Source organism: Sceloporus undulatus, chromosome 2 (genome assembly GCF_019175285.1).
Source record: "Sceloporus undulatus isolate JIND9_A2432 ecotype Alabama chromosome 2, SceUnd_v1.1, whole genome shotgun sequence".
NCBI lineage: Eukaryota > Metazoa > Chordata > Lepidosauria > Squamata > Phrynosomatidae > Sceloporus > Sceloporus undulatus.
This window is the reverse complement of record NC_056523.1, coordinates 154,028,169-154,044,387: the sequence shown is the minus strand read 5'-3', so window position 1 is coordinate 154,044,387 and position 16,219 is coordinate 154,028,169. Positions and strand designations below refer to the sequence as shown.

The following is a 16,219-nucleotide window of genomic DNA, read 5'->3' as shown; positions in this document are numbered from 1 at the left end:
AACCATTGGGTTTGTTACGGCATAGCTGAAATTGTCCCTCTTGGAGGCCCCCCCCCCCCCCCCCCTGTCTTTTTTTTGTTTTTCCCCCTCCCTCATCTACTTCCCACTTTTGAATAGAAAATTGAGGTCTACCTGAAAACTTGTCCATGTCTTTGAAAGGTAAAGCAAATACAAGTTGTTCTTCATTTTGTTTTAACAAGCTGGCTTCAGGAATATGTTGTCTGATTAAAGATGCTGTACCTTCTGTGTTACAATACCTGTCTATCTGCATACTAAGGAAAGACATACATTATAATCCATATTGTAAATATTATTGTTTATAAGGTGACCATTAATTTTAGAAATTAAATTAAAAAGAATAACATTCCATCAAGAAGTTTAAAGAGAAATCTTCATTTAATTCAACTGAAGAAGAAAATTATTCAGAAGAAAGTACAGATTCAACAAAATCTCTAAGCTTCTTCAGCAGAAGAGCCATTATAACCGTATACCAAAAATTTTCACAAAATAGGTTCTACAGTGTAACAGTTTAAAAAGTTTTAAAAAGGAGAAAATGGCACTTTAAAGTTTAAGCCATTCAATAATATCAGGAAGTACTGACTAGTAATATTTTATTTATAACAAACTGCAGGGGCCCAAACTTGATTAATTATATCAACCCCATTTCAAGATTCATGGGAAATTTTCTTATTTCGGCAGGCTCATATGAAATGTTCAATATCCAACACAGTTTCATGCAATCTGAGAAATTACATTTGAGACTTACTATAGACTCATTTATAAAAGAAAGCATGGTCTATGTTACCATTTGCCAGAACTCTTGGGCTATGGTGCCTATGATGCCCTTTCCAGGATGGAAAAAGAACCTGCCATTTGTAGGTTCTTTTTGCACCAGGTTGGGGGTGTGACATGCGGTTGCTGCGTTCCCAACCCAGCGCTTCCAGGGGCGGCATACAGCCACCCCTTATGGGCTGTCTGTACAAAATGTTTTATTTTTCATGCTACAGGTACTAACCAGCTCACCCAATACATGATGTCTGGGCTGTCACCCAATGACATTATGTGGCACTTTTACAGTAATTATCACTGACTGAACTTTTTCAGTTTCATTTCCCTCTGATATAACTCATTACAATCTCCACTCACCCAAGGTGAGAAAATAGAAATTTGCCACTTAAGGTAACACTGAATTCACGTGATGAAGTGAATAGCATCCACAAAAGCTTTTTCTGTAAATCTGTCATGCTTTAAGATGTCATAAAACTCTATTTTTACAATCCTTATGATTTTTTGTTAAATGAAGGGTTAACTCAGTGAAATCTTATTAAAAACATCCAAGGACTGGGGGCATTATTGAAACAGCCTGGAGATGACTAAAAAATACCTCAAGCGGTAGCCAATTCCCCATTTTGTTTTAAGGAAGAGAGAGGAGCCAAGACATTTCAGCATCCCCTGGGAAATCACAGCTTTTCGATCTAGAAACAAGAGCAGAAAAGAAGGGACCATAAGAAACAAGAGAACACAAAGATGGTTATACTATCAAATTGTCTCATTCATGGTAGCTGTGACTGCAATGCATTTAACCCACAGGCACCTAAATAAAATTACCTGCGATGATGTCTGCTTCATCCATGAAATGGGTACTAAACACTGTCACTCGATTATCTTTTCTGTTTTTCAGTAGGTTCCAAACTGTTTGTCGAGAGCATGGGTCCATGCCAGCTGTTGGTTCATCCAAGAGTAATACCTAAATATTGGCATGAAAAAGGAAACATACTGCTCTATGTATCCTTTTTAAAATTTCTCCTTGGCTATGAGATCATTAGAAGTGCAAACCTAGCAACCTAAGGAGCCACAAGTTAGGTAACCTTGCCTTTTGATAAACAATGATGTAGACCAACAACGTTAGCATATATCAATAGGCAAGTGAATAAACAGTGTATTATAATGATTCTAATAAAGTAACATGAGTGGCAGAATATAGATGGTCAACTCTTAAATGCAGCTTCCAACCACAATAAGTAGAAAAATACTTATTGTGGTTGTTAACACGGCTCAAATATTAAATCAGGAAGATAAGGACCTTGGCCATGGAGTTTCTGCTTGTCTGTCTCAATGTATCTATACAGTTCTCTGGCATATTTAGTGCTCAGAGAAGAACAAAAACCATCATACATGCTATCAGTTCTGAACAGGAAGGGACTACCCTGGTTAACTCTGGAACAATGAATATTTTCACCTTAAAAACTGGAATTTAATTTAAAAGGTAAGTATGAATAAGAATAATAAATACACAAGGGATCTCATTTTACAAATCCTCTACTGCAATATAAATACATGCTTATATTACAGTCCACCCTCGCTTTATGCTGGATCCGTTCCAGACCCACCCCCCCCCCCCAGTCTAAAGCAAAATGTGCATATGCTCAAGCGCGATTGGATAGAATGGGGCTTGGGCTTGCAGCATGTGCCATTATTTTTATTGCCAGGTGGCTTCAGCATAAGCTAAAAGGTGCCTATAATGAGCCCGTGTATAGTGCAGGCTCATTGTATAAGTAGAAACATATTTCTTGTATAAAAATCCCCAAAATTGTACTATTCTATCATTCTGCCCTTACAATACTTACCTTTGGATCCCCAAGAACTGCAAATCCAACTGACAGTTTTCGTTTCTGTCCTCCACTAAGTTTTTTGGCCTGGTTATTTTTAATAAGTTGCATGTCCAAGTCGAGCAAAACCTTTTGGACCTAATAAAACAGGAGCAAAAGTATTCAATGGTAATTAAAGCAACAAATAATGCAAAATTACAAAAAAGTAAATAGGAGTGCAATAAATTACATGCACTATCTAGAATGTTCCCCTCCCCCCAACACACAATTGTTGTTTTGCCCCCAATTTTTAAAGAACATTTGGAAGATTTATGGTGAGATCTTTGAAAAGATGTTATGTCATTGGTGGAAATATCTCCCCCTCCCGTAGCACAGGCCCATCAAAGAAAATATGCCCTATGATAGAAAAGAAGGCAAAAAAAGAGGGAAGAGGACAAGGAGGAGAGATAAAGAGATCAGCATACACACACCTGCAATTTGTTTCAACTAAATTATTTTAAGTACATAAGTTTCCAGTGGTTTTGGAATATCAGATCTTCAGAACTAAACTGGATTCAAATCCACTAAATAAAAAAAAGCATAATAAGAAAATCCAATACAGTGTGACCCCTAAATTTATGGGATCAGCAACTGACATTTCACTTGCCCATGTTTGGAAAAAAGGTCTTTCTGAGCATCTGGTGATCCTACAGTGCAGTTCTATGATCCACTGGAAGCTGACCACAGAATCACGTTGAAGGATCTTCATATATCTAGAGAGACCACCTCTCTAGGCATCTGGAGATCCTCCCAACTTTCAGCAGAAATAGAGTGTTTACTATACAGTATTCATTTTCACTATCCTTGGTAAATCTGGGAATGTATTCCCCATGGATACAGGGCTTGGACTGTGATCATAGCTGACACATCAATTTAATAAATTTAATATGGTGGTGGCAGAAAATAGCACTTTTACAAGGAAAACTGCACTCTTTCTTCTTCTTCTTCTTCTTCTTCTTTTGAATTTATTTTATTTGTATCACTTATCCATATACAAATTCCATTTTTCCCCAAATCGGTCCCACAGATCCCTCTGTTACATATTGAGACTTTGGTGCACTCCTCATATCATTTTATTACCAAGGAGCTGGCAAGATTATTTTAAAGCTTGCCAGCCTTTCTGTTTTAGAATTGCTAAAATAATAATGGCAAAAGTTTATAATCTTAGATATATAACAAAAATCATCATTAAGGTCTGTGCAAATTATAATAGTCCATTTCAATTTAGCATAAAACATTAGTTAATAGTTTTAGTTACACCTATTTTCATGGATTCATCATCCATAATATTTAATAGGCTTAAATAGATTGTGGCTCTTGAACAGAAAATGTTAATAGTAGCATTACTTTTATTAAATTGAAATCAATATGCAGTGTATATAATTTTCATTTCATATACTCACCTCTTGTATCATCTCATTGGGAGGTATGCCTTTAATTGAGGCAATTATTGATAAATTTTCTTGCACGGTTAATACATCAAAATATATATCTAATTGCTGGCAAACTCCTGTTATCTTTCTTATTTCCAGCATTTCATCTATTTCAGAAACTCTACATCCATATATTGTTGCAAATCCTAATGCAATAGAAAATGGGGCAGGGAAAACAGTACCAGTCAGATAGCTAACAACAAGAAATTCATCCAGATTTAGTAAGAAATACCTACATGCAGAAACACATACTTCTACTAATGCATGGGCAAACTGTTGCTATTGAGAAATAAGGGGTCTCCCACACATACACTCCTGGATTCATGTAGAGCTTGGCTAACAGAACTCAACTGAGAGTGCAATAGGAAGTTGGCTGCCTGAAGTCATTTCATGGACTAGGACAAACAGTTCTACCCAAAGCAATTCCATCTGTAATTCCTAGACATTACATTAACAGTTTTTAACTGTTAAAAATTGGGAGAAGGAGGCAGCGAAGAAAAAAAAAAGAAGTCCATAGATAACAGAGTAGACATATTTTGTTGGCATTTACCATCAGAAGGTGGGCACAATCCACAAAGAATGTTCATTAATGTTGTTTTCCCTGTTCCGCTATGTCCAAGCAAAGCTGTGATCTGGCCTTCATATATGTCAAAGGATAAACCTAATAGAAGAATGAAATCGTAATGGGAGAATTAATGATATTAGGAGATTGACAATAAAAGAGGATGTCTGCTTGGTTTTGAGATTTATAATTCCAAGACAATGGCGGGTTACAGACTGCGGCTTTGCGGCGGTGTGCCGCCGCCGCCGCTTGCTCCGTGCGGGAGCCGCAGCAGCCACACCGTGCAGCTCCCGCACGGACCGAAAAAGAAGCTCCAAAATGGAGCTTCTTTAAGCGGCACCTCTATGACGTCGCGAGGCGCCAAGGGCGCACTCGTGACGTCATAGATGCCGCGACACGTGCAGACGCACAGCGTCCGATACGTAAATATGGCGGCGGCCGTGTGGAACGGCCGCAGCCATATTGTACATACAGAATACGTACTAGGGTTAGGGGGGTGCGGAAGCACCGCCCCTTCCTAACCCTAGTACGTATTCATTACGTACTAAATGGCGGTGAGTAACCCGCCAATGTTATCTAGTAATCTGAAACTTTGCATGCATACTAAGCAGACCGTGGAGGTGTACATATGTACTAATTAATTTAACATATTTTAAATGTATCTGTGTGTTGTATTCTGCATTACAATATTCAATAATGAAATGGCAAATTTTCCTAATTAACACAGGGACTCTGGAACTAGCCACAGAGCTGCCCACAGCCTTGAACAAAGGCAACCAATTAAGACTTTTATTATACAAGTCAAGGTTACTGAGACAGAGAGATAAGTAAACAGTTTGTGACAAACTACAGACACAGAGGATTCTGATTTTTTAAAATTTCACCATTTTACTTGTGATTATTAAATACCTGAGAGGCAGAAACCCATACTGATCTATTGCAAATACACAAACAAATAATACAATTTTTATTTTTATCCCTATCAGTAAATCTTCATCTACTTCCTTACCACCACTGAATCAATACATCAATGAAGGTTAAGAGATATTCACTCACATGGTTACTTTTTCTCTTGCCAGATGTCTAAAACACTTTCTAGTAAAAGAGATGAATGCCTAAAACACTTACTTTTTAAAGCCTCCACAGTTTCACCCTTTCTGACAAAAGATTTCTGCACACAATTGATCCTGAAAGAAAACACACTAATTTTAATTTTTAAAAGACATTACAGCATTCTTATAGACAGATAAAAGTAAATGGTATACAGTGACCCTATATTTATAATATAGTAATATAAATAATATGTACAATGAGATCTGCTCTCCATGTTCAAAATGAATGCAACCTAATCTGTGGTTTTGTTTTGGCTTTATTTCGGGCTACATGACCGTATTCTGGAACAGTTTGCTCCTGATGTTTTGTCAGCATCTGTGGCTGGTATCTTCAGAGAATGCTGACATGGAAGTGAGTGGGATATATATACTGTGTGACTCCTGGTTGGGAGGAAGTGATTTACATGTTAATCTGCGTGTTGGTCTGCTGTTGAATGGCAAGGCCTCAGGGTGCCTATTTAATTAGTGATCCATCGTCGGCTGGGAAATCCCCCTGATCCTGGGTGGCTTTCATTTGCACTTGTAGGGTCTTGATTTTGGGGTTTTTCAGGACTGGTAGCCAAACTTTGTTTACTTCCAGGGTTTCTTCTTTCCTGTTGAAGTTATCCATGTGTTTCTGGATTTCAATGGCTTCAATGTGCATTCTCACCTGATAGTTGTTGGCATGGTCCAGAATTTCAGTGTTTTCAAACTGCATTTTATGCCCAAGATGGTTTATAACATGTTCTGCTACTGCTGATTTTTCTGGCTGATGCAGTCTACAGTGTCTCTCATGTTTTTTGATTCGCATTTGAACACTGCATTTGGTGGTTCTTATGTAGACTTGTCCACAACTGCGCAGTATGTGGTGAACTCCTGCGGCTGTGAAAGGGTCTCTGCTGTCCTACGCTGAGTGCAGCATTTGCTGGATTTTCTTGGTCGGTTTGTAGATCATTTGGAGGTTGTATTTCCTCACTAGCTTTCCTATTCTGTCTGTGACTCCTTTGATGTATGGTAAAAATACCTTCCTTTTGAGTGGTTGTTTTGTCTTCACTCCTATGAGCTGACATCAGCAATACCAGCTGGAACACTGTCATAGAATCATAGAATCGTAGAGTTGAGAGAGACCACAAGGGCCATCCAGTCCAACCCCCAGTCATGCAGGAAATCTAAATCAAAGCATCCCCGACAGATGGCCATCCAGCCTCTGCTTAAAGACCTCCAAGGAGAGAGACTTCACCACACTCGAGTGAGGAGTGTGTTCCACTGTCAGACAGCCCTTACTGTCAGGAAGTTCCTCCTAATGTTGAGATGGAATCTCTTTTCCTGTAGCTTGCATCCATTGTTCTGGGTCCTGTTCTCTGGAGCAGCAGAAAAAAAAGCTTGCTCCCTCCTCAATATGACATCCCTTCAAATATTTAAACAGGACTATCATATCACCTCTTAATCATCTTTTCTCCAGGCTTAATATCCCCAGCTCCCTAAGTCGTTCCTCATAGGGCATGGTTTCCACAGCCAGAGAGAACACCACTGACCACTGGTAGTCTGGCTGGACTAGCTGGCAGGAAGCACCCTCTCCCTTTGCAAAATGCTTTCCTTGTGTTCACTAGAGATGCTGCACAAACTTAAATCTAGTAGGTTTTAAGGTATATGAAATTCCAACAAATATCACTTCACAGGAGAGTGTCAAATAATTTTTACATATAGTCAAATGCTTTCATGGCCAGAATCCATAGTTTTTATGGGGTTTTTGGGCTATGTGGCCATGTTCTGGAAGAGTTTATTCCTGATGTTTCCCCATATCTGTGGCTGGCATCTTCAGAGAATGCTGGCATGGGAGTGAGTTGGGTATACGTATATATACTGTGTGACCCTTGGTTGAGAGGAAATCATTTACATGTTAATCTCTCTATTGGTCTGTTATTGAATGGCAAGGTCTCAGGGTGTTTATTTAATTAACGATCCATTACCTGCTGGGAAATTCCCCCTGACCCTGGGTGGTTTTCATTTGCATGGGCTGAGTCTTGGTTTTGGTGTTTTTCATGACTAGTAGCCATACTTTGCTTCCTTTAATGGTTTCTTCGTTCCCGTTGAAGTTGTGCAGGTGTTAATGGATTTCAATGGTTTCCCTGTGCATTCTGACCTGATAGTTGTTGACATGGTCCAGAATGTTATGCTCAGGATGGTTTATAATGTGTCCGACTGCTGCTGATTTTCCTGGCTGACCCAGTCTGCAGAGTCTCTCATGTTCCTTGATTCATATTTGGACACTGCGTTTGGTGGTCCCTATGTAGACTTGTCCATAGCTGCATGGTATACAGTAAACTCCTGCGGCCGTGAGAGGGTCTCACCTATCCTTTACTGAGTGCAGCATTTGCTAGATTTTCTTGGCCAGTTTGTAGCTCATTTGGTGTTTGTGTTTCCTCACCAGTTTCACTATTCTGTCTCTGACTCCTTTGAAAACCTCACAAAAAACCTTTTAAAATGTACATATCATTTTGTAAATTATATATGAAAAATATGATTCAATTTTTTTTCTGACACAATCTGTGTCCATAATTAAATTGATAAATATATTTATTACTTGATTACTATATAAACAAGTTTCATAGTTAATTATTATTCTTATAAGAATATTAACATGAATATCAGCAGCTGAGAATAAGATACATCATTATCAGTCATACCTGATGGCTTCCTTTCCTTGAAATTCTGGAGATACTGGTTCAATTATCTCATTGATATCCAAGCTCCCAATAATGCTGTTCTCAAACAATTCCTTATAATTTCTCTTTCGCTTTATCCAAAATGAGGGCTTGAGAAAGTAGAAAAAACTTCTTCGTAATCCATATTCCCCTAGTAATAAAATATACCCCCAAAAGAGTTTTAAAATATTAAATATACATTGGACACAGTATATAGGTACTGTATATATTCTGCAAATATTTTGACTGTTTTGCACATCTGATTCACTAATTTTTAAGACTGTTGAGCAAATTGATATTTTTGCCTCCATGACAGACCACAGTACATAATTTTCACCTGCAAAATTAGTTGGAAACTACAATCTTCTGGTTGTGATTTCTGGGTTTAGTGGCAAGTTTGGTGTGTGTGTGTGTGTCCCAAATTAAATTCACCATGTAACATGTGTACATTTTTGGGTTAAATGGCACAGTGTGTGTGTGTGTGTGTGTATTCATATTCATTCAGGTGAATTGGTGGGCTAGGGGCATTTGAAGGGGTTAGGAAAACTTTGGAAGCACCTCCACAGACCTCTGGGCCCTGATTAAGTCCTGCACAATTGCTAACACTACAATACAAGAATTATTTGAAGACATTACATCTATAAGAAAATGCATGCAAAAAGATGCAACACTTGACTGTAAGAATCAACTATGTCAATAATAATCTCTTGATCTGTAAATTAAAATGGTCTTGTTTTTACAGTGTTTTAACAAATTAACTAAGATGTGAAATCTATTCTGATGTAATATTCCCTTTCCCTTGATTATTTAAATTTCTTGCAAATGGGAGTATATACCGTACATACAGCAGGTTCAAAAGCACAAGTCCTTAATATCTAGCCTGCAGTAGTGGTGGGTGAGAAATTAAATAAACTGCTAAATAATGAATAGAATAAAACCACAAAGTACAATGGATATAAACACAAACATATTTTTCTCTCCCTCTCATCTTACTCTCTTTGCTTGCAGGTGAAAAAAAACTATATTGCAACACTCACATTAAGAACCCTTTCACTCCATGCAAGTATAGCACTTTTATTCTACTTTAACTGGCTGCACCCTATGAAATCCTGAGATTTGCTGCTTAGGGTATCTTGTGTAAAATTCTCTGCCACAAAGCTCCTCTAATGTCTCTTACTGAACTACAAATCCCAAGATTCTGTAGGATGCTGCCATGGCAAATAAAGTGATATCAAAGTGTTATAACAGTGTAGCATAAAAAAGGCCTAGTACATGTGAGTCCTACATTTCCATGGTAGCAGGAGTGTGTACTTGTGTGAGACAAGAAGCTATGCTGACAGTAGCAGTGCTGTTGGTTGGGTCTCCCCTGAAAGAGAGGCTTTTGCTGAGGATCCAGACGAAATGTGCCAAAGAGCTACTGGGCATCAGCTGTAGTGTGGGAGAGAGGGGGGACATTGGTGGATGATCTTTTGGAGACAACAGAAGTGACACCATAGCTAATGTTTGTTAGTACTGCACAGATGATATGCAAATGACACTATACTACTAGTGGAAAATAGCAAAGGAGCCCTGAAAGGCTCCAAAGCATGCATCCATCTTTCCTAGATGACATTTGAGGGCAAATTAAATTGAATTTTATTTTATTTCTTGTATGTGTGTGTATGGGAGAAAATGCGGTGGGGTTTAGCACTCCAAAGTCTCCTGGACGACTAACACTCCTCCTCCCCATCTTTCACATTTATTCGCTCCTTCCCTACAAGCCCTCCTTTCTCCAAGGAGCCCAGAGTGGATTATATATAGTTCCCAGGTGGTCTGTCATTACAGCAACATATAGATGATGGCCAGGGATAGCCTTATGGTAAATAATATGCTAGACAAAGTGTTTATTTTCGTATTCTTAAGCCAATTTATATACCATACATCCCATATACAGAAATACATATCCGTGTGTGTGTGTATGTATGTACAGTGTTTGCAGTACTCTGAAATGTTATCTCAGAATAAAGCACATTTTGCTCATTTCTCCCCAGAATGAATACAAAGTAGAAACTTTTAAGGAGTAATAATTTAAACCAAATTGGGGGAAGCCTTCTTTGTGTCTTCTTCCACACTTTTAAACTCCCTCCCTAAAAAAAGCTAAGATGGCTCCTTCTCTACAATTTTAATATAAAAAGGGCTTTTCATATTATTTTTAAATCTTTTTAAAAGTAAGATTTTAAATGGTTTTAATTTTGCTGTTATTTAATAACATAATAATTATGTTTTAACTATATTTTCTTGCATTTTCTACCTTTTTGTAAGCCACCTTAAATTTCAATCTGGGAGGAAGGCAAGATGTAAATAAGGTAATGGATGGATGGCATTTCATATTTACAGTTCACTGTAGAACTCTGAAGTTACCTTCATTTTTTTCTGACATAACTCAAAGCAGCTACTATGCTCAAATTCAGTCAGATCAACATTGACAACACACCCTAAGGGTAACTCTAATTTTGTCCTACAAGATGCTACTGACTTGATATTGAATCTGGTCCCTGATAATATTCAGTTCTTTTCTATTTTTTTCCTAAGATCTAGCAAACATACCTGGAATCACCTGGTCCAAATAAACCCCAAGGAGTAGGTAAAGTGTGCTATCAAGGGCCAATAGTGTTAAAGCAATAATGAGTGGATATGGGCCAAGAGTTAGATTTGAGAAAACAGCTCCGTTTTCATAATCTTCCAGATGCATAACCTGTGAACAAATGTGAAAGTTGCAGACACTATGAAAAAGCATTAGCATTTTAAGATACTGTGATGGAAAGTCACTGCATGAATCAAACTGACTGATTGCTACAGAATAACAATAGCATACCCTGTAAATGTTTCGGTTCAGCTGGGACAGACACACATAATCCTGTGCCTTCTTAGTTTCTCAGCTGCTTTTAAAATGCCCTGGTTTCCTACCAGGTTTCCCTTTGCCCTTGGCTTTGTTCAGCTGCTGCAAACGTAGCTCAAAATGCAAATATAGTTTGCACTGAATGAGGGAGAATGGAATGTTAGCCCTCCCTGTACTATTCAAGCAGAAGAAAACTCCTGCAGCCTCTTCTTATTTTGTAACTGAAACAACTATATTATGTGCTTTCAAATTGCTTGTTGAGATAACAACCATTTATCCAGTTATCTCCACCAGTTGCTCTCTCAATCTCTTTTTCTCATGGACTCACAGATTCCTCCCATTTCTAATTTACCTAAAATAGATTAATATTTTTCTTTTTTTATTGGAATATCGACATACTTACACATCACAAACAAAACCTTAACTCCTATTCTTGTCATCCCATAATTTAGATATCCCTTTCCATTTTTCATCATATTGTTGAATTGTTCTGTGATTTCTGGACATTGAAATCATATCAAAATTGGCTAGTTCATTCACCTTCAAGCTCTATTCTTCTATTCTTCTTGGAACAGTATTAGATTCTTTTGAGGCTGTCGAAACCAAGTTTTTAAGATTGATCCTGGGCATCCCCAAATGTGTACCAAATGTTATGATTTGTCTTTAAACTGGAATATTATCAATTGAGGCTCGTATTTGGATATGCAAGTTTAATGTATGGTTAAAATTGCTTTTCAACTCTATTCGTTTGGCCCTGTTAATACTAACGGACCCTTTTAGATCAACTTGGATAAATTCCTTAATTTTGAAACTTTTTTCTATTGGGTTATCAAGAGATCATGTACTTACGTTGGGTTATAATAAAGCAAAAACTGTTATCACAGAGAGAATTATATTTAATAACGTTTTAATATTATCTTTAAGATGCCTTTGAGGGAGGAAACCTGCTTAATTCTGGTGTATTTTAGTAGATAACAAATTTCTCAGGTGGTCCGCTATGATAGAAGCATAAATTTTGGAGTCCAAATTTAATAAAGAGATTGGATGGTAGTTCTCAACTAGTTCGGGATCTTTACTGTCTTTTGGAATTAGTGATGTTATCGAATGGCACCAAGATTCTGGATAATTTCCAAAATCAATCTGTTTTATAGTTTCTAGGAGTGGTGGAATTAATTCTTCTTTGAAGGTCTTATAGAAATTCCCTGTTAATCCATCTGGATCTGGGGCTTTGTTCCCCATTAATCTTTTTATTGCTAATTCTATTTCTTCTGCTGAAACTGGTTCATTCAAATCTTTGGTTTGTTGATCAGTAATGGATACGTTAATTTCCTTCTTTATATATTCTCTTATATTCACTCTTTTCTCTTGAGTTGTATCTTCTGCTTTATATAAATTCTTATAGTAGTTTGTAACTATACCTTTTATTTTATCTTGTTGTGTCGTAATAATGCCATCCTTTTTTAGTTTTAATATCGCTCTTTTTTCATTGTTCTTTTTTTAACCTCCAAGCGAGCCATTTTCCTACTTTATTAGCATTCTCAAAGTCATTATATTTAGTATATTTAATCTTATTTGTAACTTCTTGCATTGAATTTTTATTAATCATGTTTTGGATTAGTTTTAATTCATGGAAGATTTTTTTTTTGTTCTTTCTTTTTCAGTTGTACAAGTAAAGTTTTCTCTTTTTCCATTTTGTTTCAAGGTTTCTCTGCTTAAAATGTTTTTTTTTTAAAAAAAACCTTTTTTTAAAAAACTTTGTGCTCATGTTGCCTGGCCACACCATTTTGACCTCTTTGAAGTTGCTTGGCCAGCTGTATTTTGATTCCCATCTGTGAAATGCTGATGGGTATCCAGTAGTAATGAAGGGCAAACTCCTACAGACTCAGTCTAGCTTGAGACTACTTATAGGCAGAAGTGGAAAATGTTCAAAAAGGTCATATTTCTCCTTGGTGCTGCATTCATTCTTAATTTCTATTTTTCAATAAACCTCCAACCCTTTTTTACTTGATGATCAATAACAATAACAAGTGATGTTAAGTCTTCAATATTTTTGATAGGAGCTAAATAAGTTGTTGTGTGCCTTCAAGTCTTTTCCAATTTACAGTGATCCTAAGGTGAACTTTTGGAGTTTTCTTGGCAAGATTTGTTCAGAATAGCACCTTTGAGACTCAGTGAAAGACACTGTAGCATAAGCTTTTGTAGACTTGGTCTACTTCTTCATATGCAGCAAGTTTATGAAAGCTTATGCTACAATGTCTTTCAGTCAGTCTCAAAGGTGCTAGAAGATCCATTTGCATACTGATATTTCAGACTAACACAGCTTCTGTTTATACAGTATACATTATTGTTTATACAGTGCAGGAGGTGGGAAGCTCCAGATTTTATTGAACTCAAATTCCCACCATCTCAAGCCATTGGCAAGGGTTGATGGGAACTGGAGTTCAACATCTGGAAGGCCACAGGTTTCCCACCTCTGCTGTATATATCATAGCTGCAAGTGAATAAGGTACTTTACTAACCTGTGAAATGCCAACTAAAAACGTGCACTCACACAGTGGACTCAATGACCATATAAAGGACTTTGGAAAATCTTCCACCAGGACAATGGTCAGGCCTAGAGCCCCAAAAGCCAAGGTTGTGAAATATTGAGCTGAGCCAGCATATGTTGATTTTTTGAAAATAGACGTTAGCATAAATGCAAAGGAAACCTAAAGAGAAATAGAAATGGTATTTCACTGCAGAAAACATTTTGAATAAAAATGCTAGATTTTCTATGAAACAAATGCAATTATTGCCGCAACAGCAAAAAGAAGAATGCATAGTTCACTCAGTTATACAGACAATATAATACACATGAAATACAGTATTCTGGTTTTCCTAAGATTAGTATCCCCTTTGATAAAATGCAATATAAGTAGTTCTAGTTTTAGTGTCATTTGGCTAAGACCACATAAGGAAAACACAATCTCTTCTTTAATAATCTGTATATAAAACAAACAGGTTGTCTTCTCAAAAATTATCTCCTACAAGCACTTTTCAAGATTCAGATATAATTCAGATACAAGACACAATTTAGGCAATGATGTAGTGTTGACAAAGAGTAAGACTTTACACAACCTTGTATTTTTTAACTAAATGCTTGGATCATTCCATGAACAACCAATGATGCAGTTGAAACTTGTCCATGGAAGGGGATAGGAGGTGATTTTCACTGATTTCCGCTTCTCTGCTGCAGCCTAGGGTGTTTCTTCCAATCCATGCTCTGTATATTCCAATACTCAACTGATCTGTTCTAGACTGTTGTCTGAATCTGAATCTAACTCTGTATCAGATTTTGTATTTCTCTGAATGTCCCAGAAAAATGCTTGACTTTAAAAGTATCAACGTGCATTGAAGTATCAATATGCATTTGAAGTAAAATATGTTCAAAAACCCATATTTAAATATACTTTTTCATGGAGACTATATATATATATATATATATATATATATATATATATAGAGAGAGAGAGAGAGAGAGAGAGAGAGTTTAATGCAGAAACAGCAGAAAATGAACAGGTAAATCAACACCTGCACTAGTGACATGGACTCTAACTCTCTAACTACATCTCTAACTACACACACTGGAACAGAGCTCTATATCTTGTACACACATTTGTCCCATTCACATATCACGATGGGATGAGAATTACCTTTTTATTTGAAAAAATGTGAGGAAGACAAAGAAAAATGCCCTTCCATCTCATTTCTCACAAAACACCATTATTGGAAACAATTTTATCCAAGCTTAGCTTATTACCAGTGGGCAGGAGAAAACCTACTTAAAGACATTGCTGTGAAGATGAGTTTTAGTAACCACTTCTGCATGCTGCATTTTACATGAGCCAGATACATGGTAAACTGGCTGGGTTTAGCTTAGGTTTAGAAATTACATGGTAAACTGGCTGTTACATCTAGCTTGGGTTTAGAAATTCAGCTAACAGAGAAAAACAACAACAATCAACTGTAGTTTTGTCAAGATTAATTACTCTTCATTACTTGTCACCTAAAATAAACTATTTATGTCCTTTCATTCTGCTAAACAAGGAATACAGTGGTTATTAAAGTTAGATGTAACACTCAAAGGTTTTTAAAAGGGATTAGTTTTAGGAGTTTTTCCAATACACTCAACATAAAATTAGAAATAATAATAATAATAATTTATTTATATACCGCTTTTCCAAAACTGATCAAAGCAGTGCACAACAAAGAATACAAAATACAATAATCAAAAATAACATGTGTGCTATAATTTATGGGAAGATGTAATTTTGGCACCTTATGTTACATCAGTACAGTTCCTGTCATAATTTTGAGCAGAATGAAAGAAACCACATTAGAAATTAAATTTTAACTCGTTTATTTGATTTAGACTCCTAGATTTAGAAGCATCGTGGCTTCCCTGATACACACAAGGGGAAGAACAGGCAGAGCAATAAGAGAGTGTACTGGTAGATAAGGAGCAGGACTTAGGGCCTATACGCATGTGCAGGATACTCCATGGTATCCTGCCAGTGGTCCCAGCTAATTCTTGTCCACAGTACATACCTGTGGCAATGGGCAGGTATTCACATGCACACACTGCCATGCCATGAAGTTGCCACCGTGCGTTCTCTTACCTGCCACCACCAAAGCCCCTGTGAAGGCATCTGCTGCAGCCTGTAAGGGCAGAAACACAGCACCAGGCTTCACTCATGTGGCCAGGCACTTCCAACATCACAGGCTATGATTGGGACCTTCACAGGGGACATGGCAGAGGCAAGGAAGGGAGTGTGCAGCTGTGCAGTTTGCCAGCTGATGTGACAGCATTTCTAGGAGCAGCTGGTTTTAAAAGTCTACACTAAGGGCCTTTGGGGCCAGAAC

General features: G+C 37.2%; 2 protein-coding genes across 3 annotated transcripts in view; one reads left to right on the top strand and one right to left on the bottom strand.

Moving 5' to 3' along the window:
- MAP2K6 (mitogen-activated protein kinase kinase 6) overlaps window positions 1–16,219 on the top strand; it is a 1,063,669-nt gene that overhangs the window by 780,521 nt on the left and 266,929 nt on the right. The window lies entirely within an intron of this gene.
- LOC121921515 (cholesterol transporter ABCA5-like) overlaps window positions 1–16,219 on the bottom strand; it is a 69,550-nt gene that overhangs the window by 35,082 nt on the left and 18,249 nt on the right. For both annotated transcript variants that reach the window (XM_042449699.1, XM_042449700.1), the window contains exons 8-17: window positions 13,837–14,025; window positions 11,026–11,173; window positions 8,422–8,590; window positions 5,772–5,830; window positions 4,632–4,742; window positions 4,052–4,227; window positions 2,628–2,747; window positions 1,609–1,747; window positions 1,385–1,475; window positions 133–272 (exon numbers count right to left, since the gene is read on the bottom strand). In XM_042449699.1, the coding sequence (XP_042305633.1) occupies window positions 133–272; window positions 1,385–1,475; window positions 1,609–1,747; window positions 2,628–2,747; window positions 4,052–4,227; window positions 4,632–4,742; window positions 5,772–5,830; window positions 8,422–8,590; window positions 11,026–11,173; window positions 13,837–14,025 (1,342 nt within the window). The remainder of the gene's footprint in view (window positions 1–132; window positions 273–1,384; window positions 1,476–1,608; window positions 1,748–2,627; window positions 2,748–4,051; window positions 4,228–4,631; window positions 4,743–5,771; window positions 5,831–8,421; window positions 8,591–11,025; window positions 11,174–13,836; window positions 14,026–16,219) is intronic.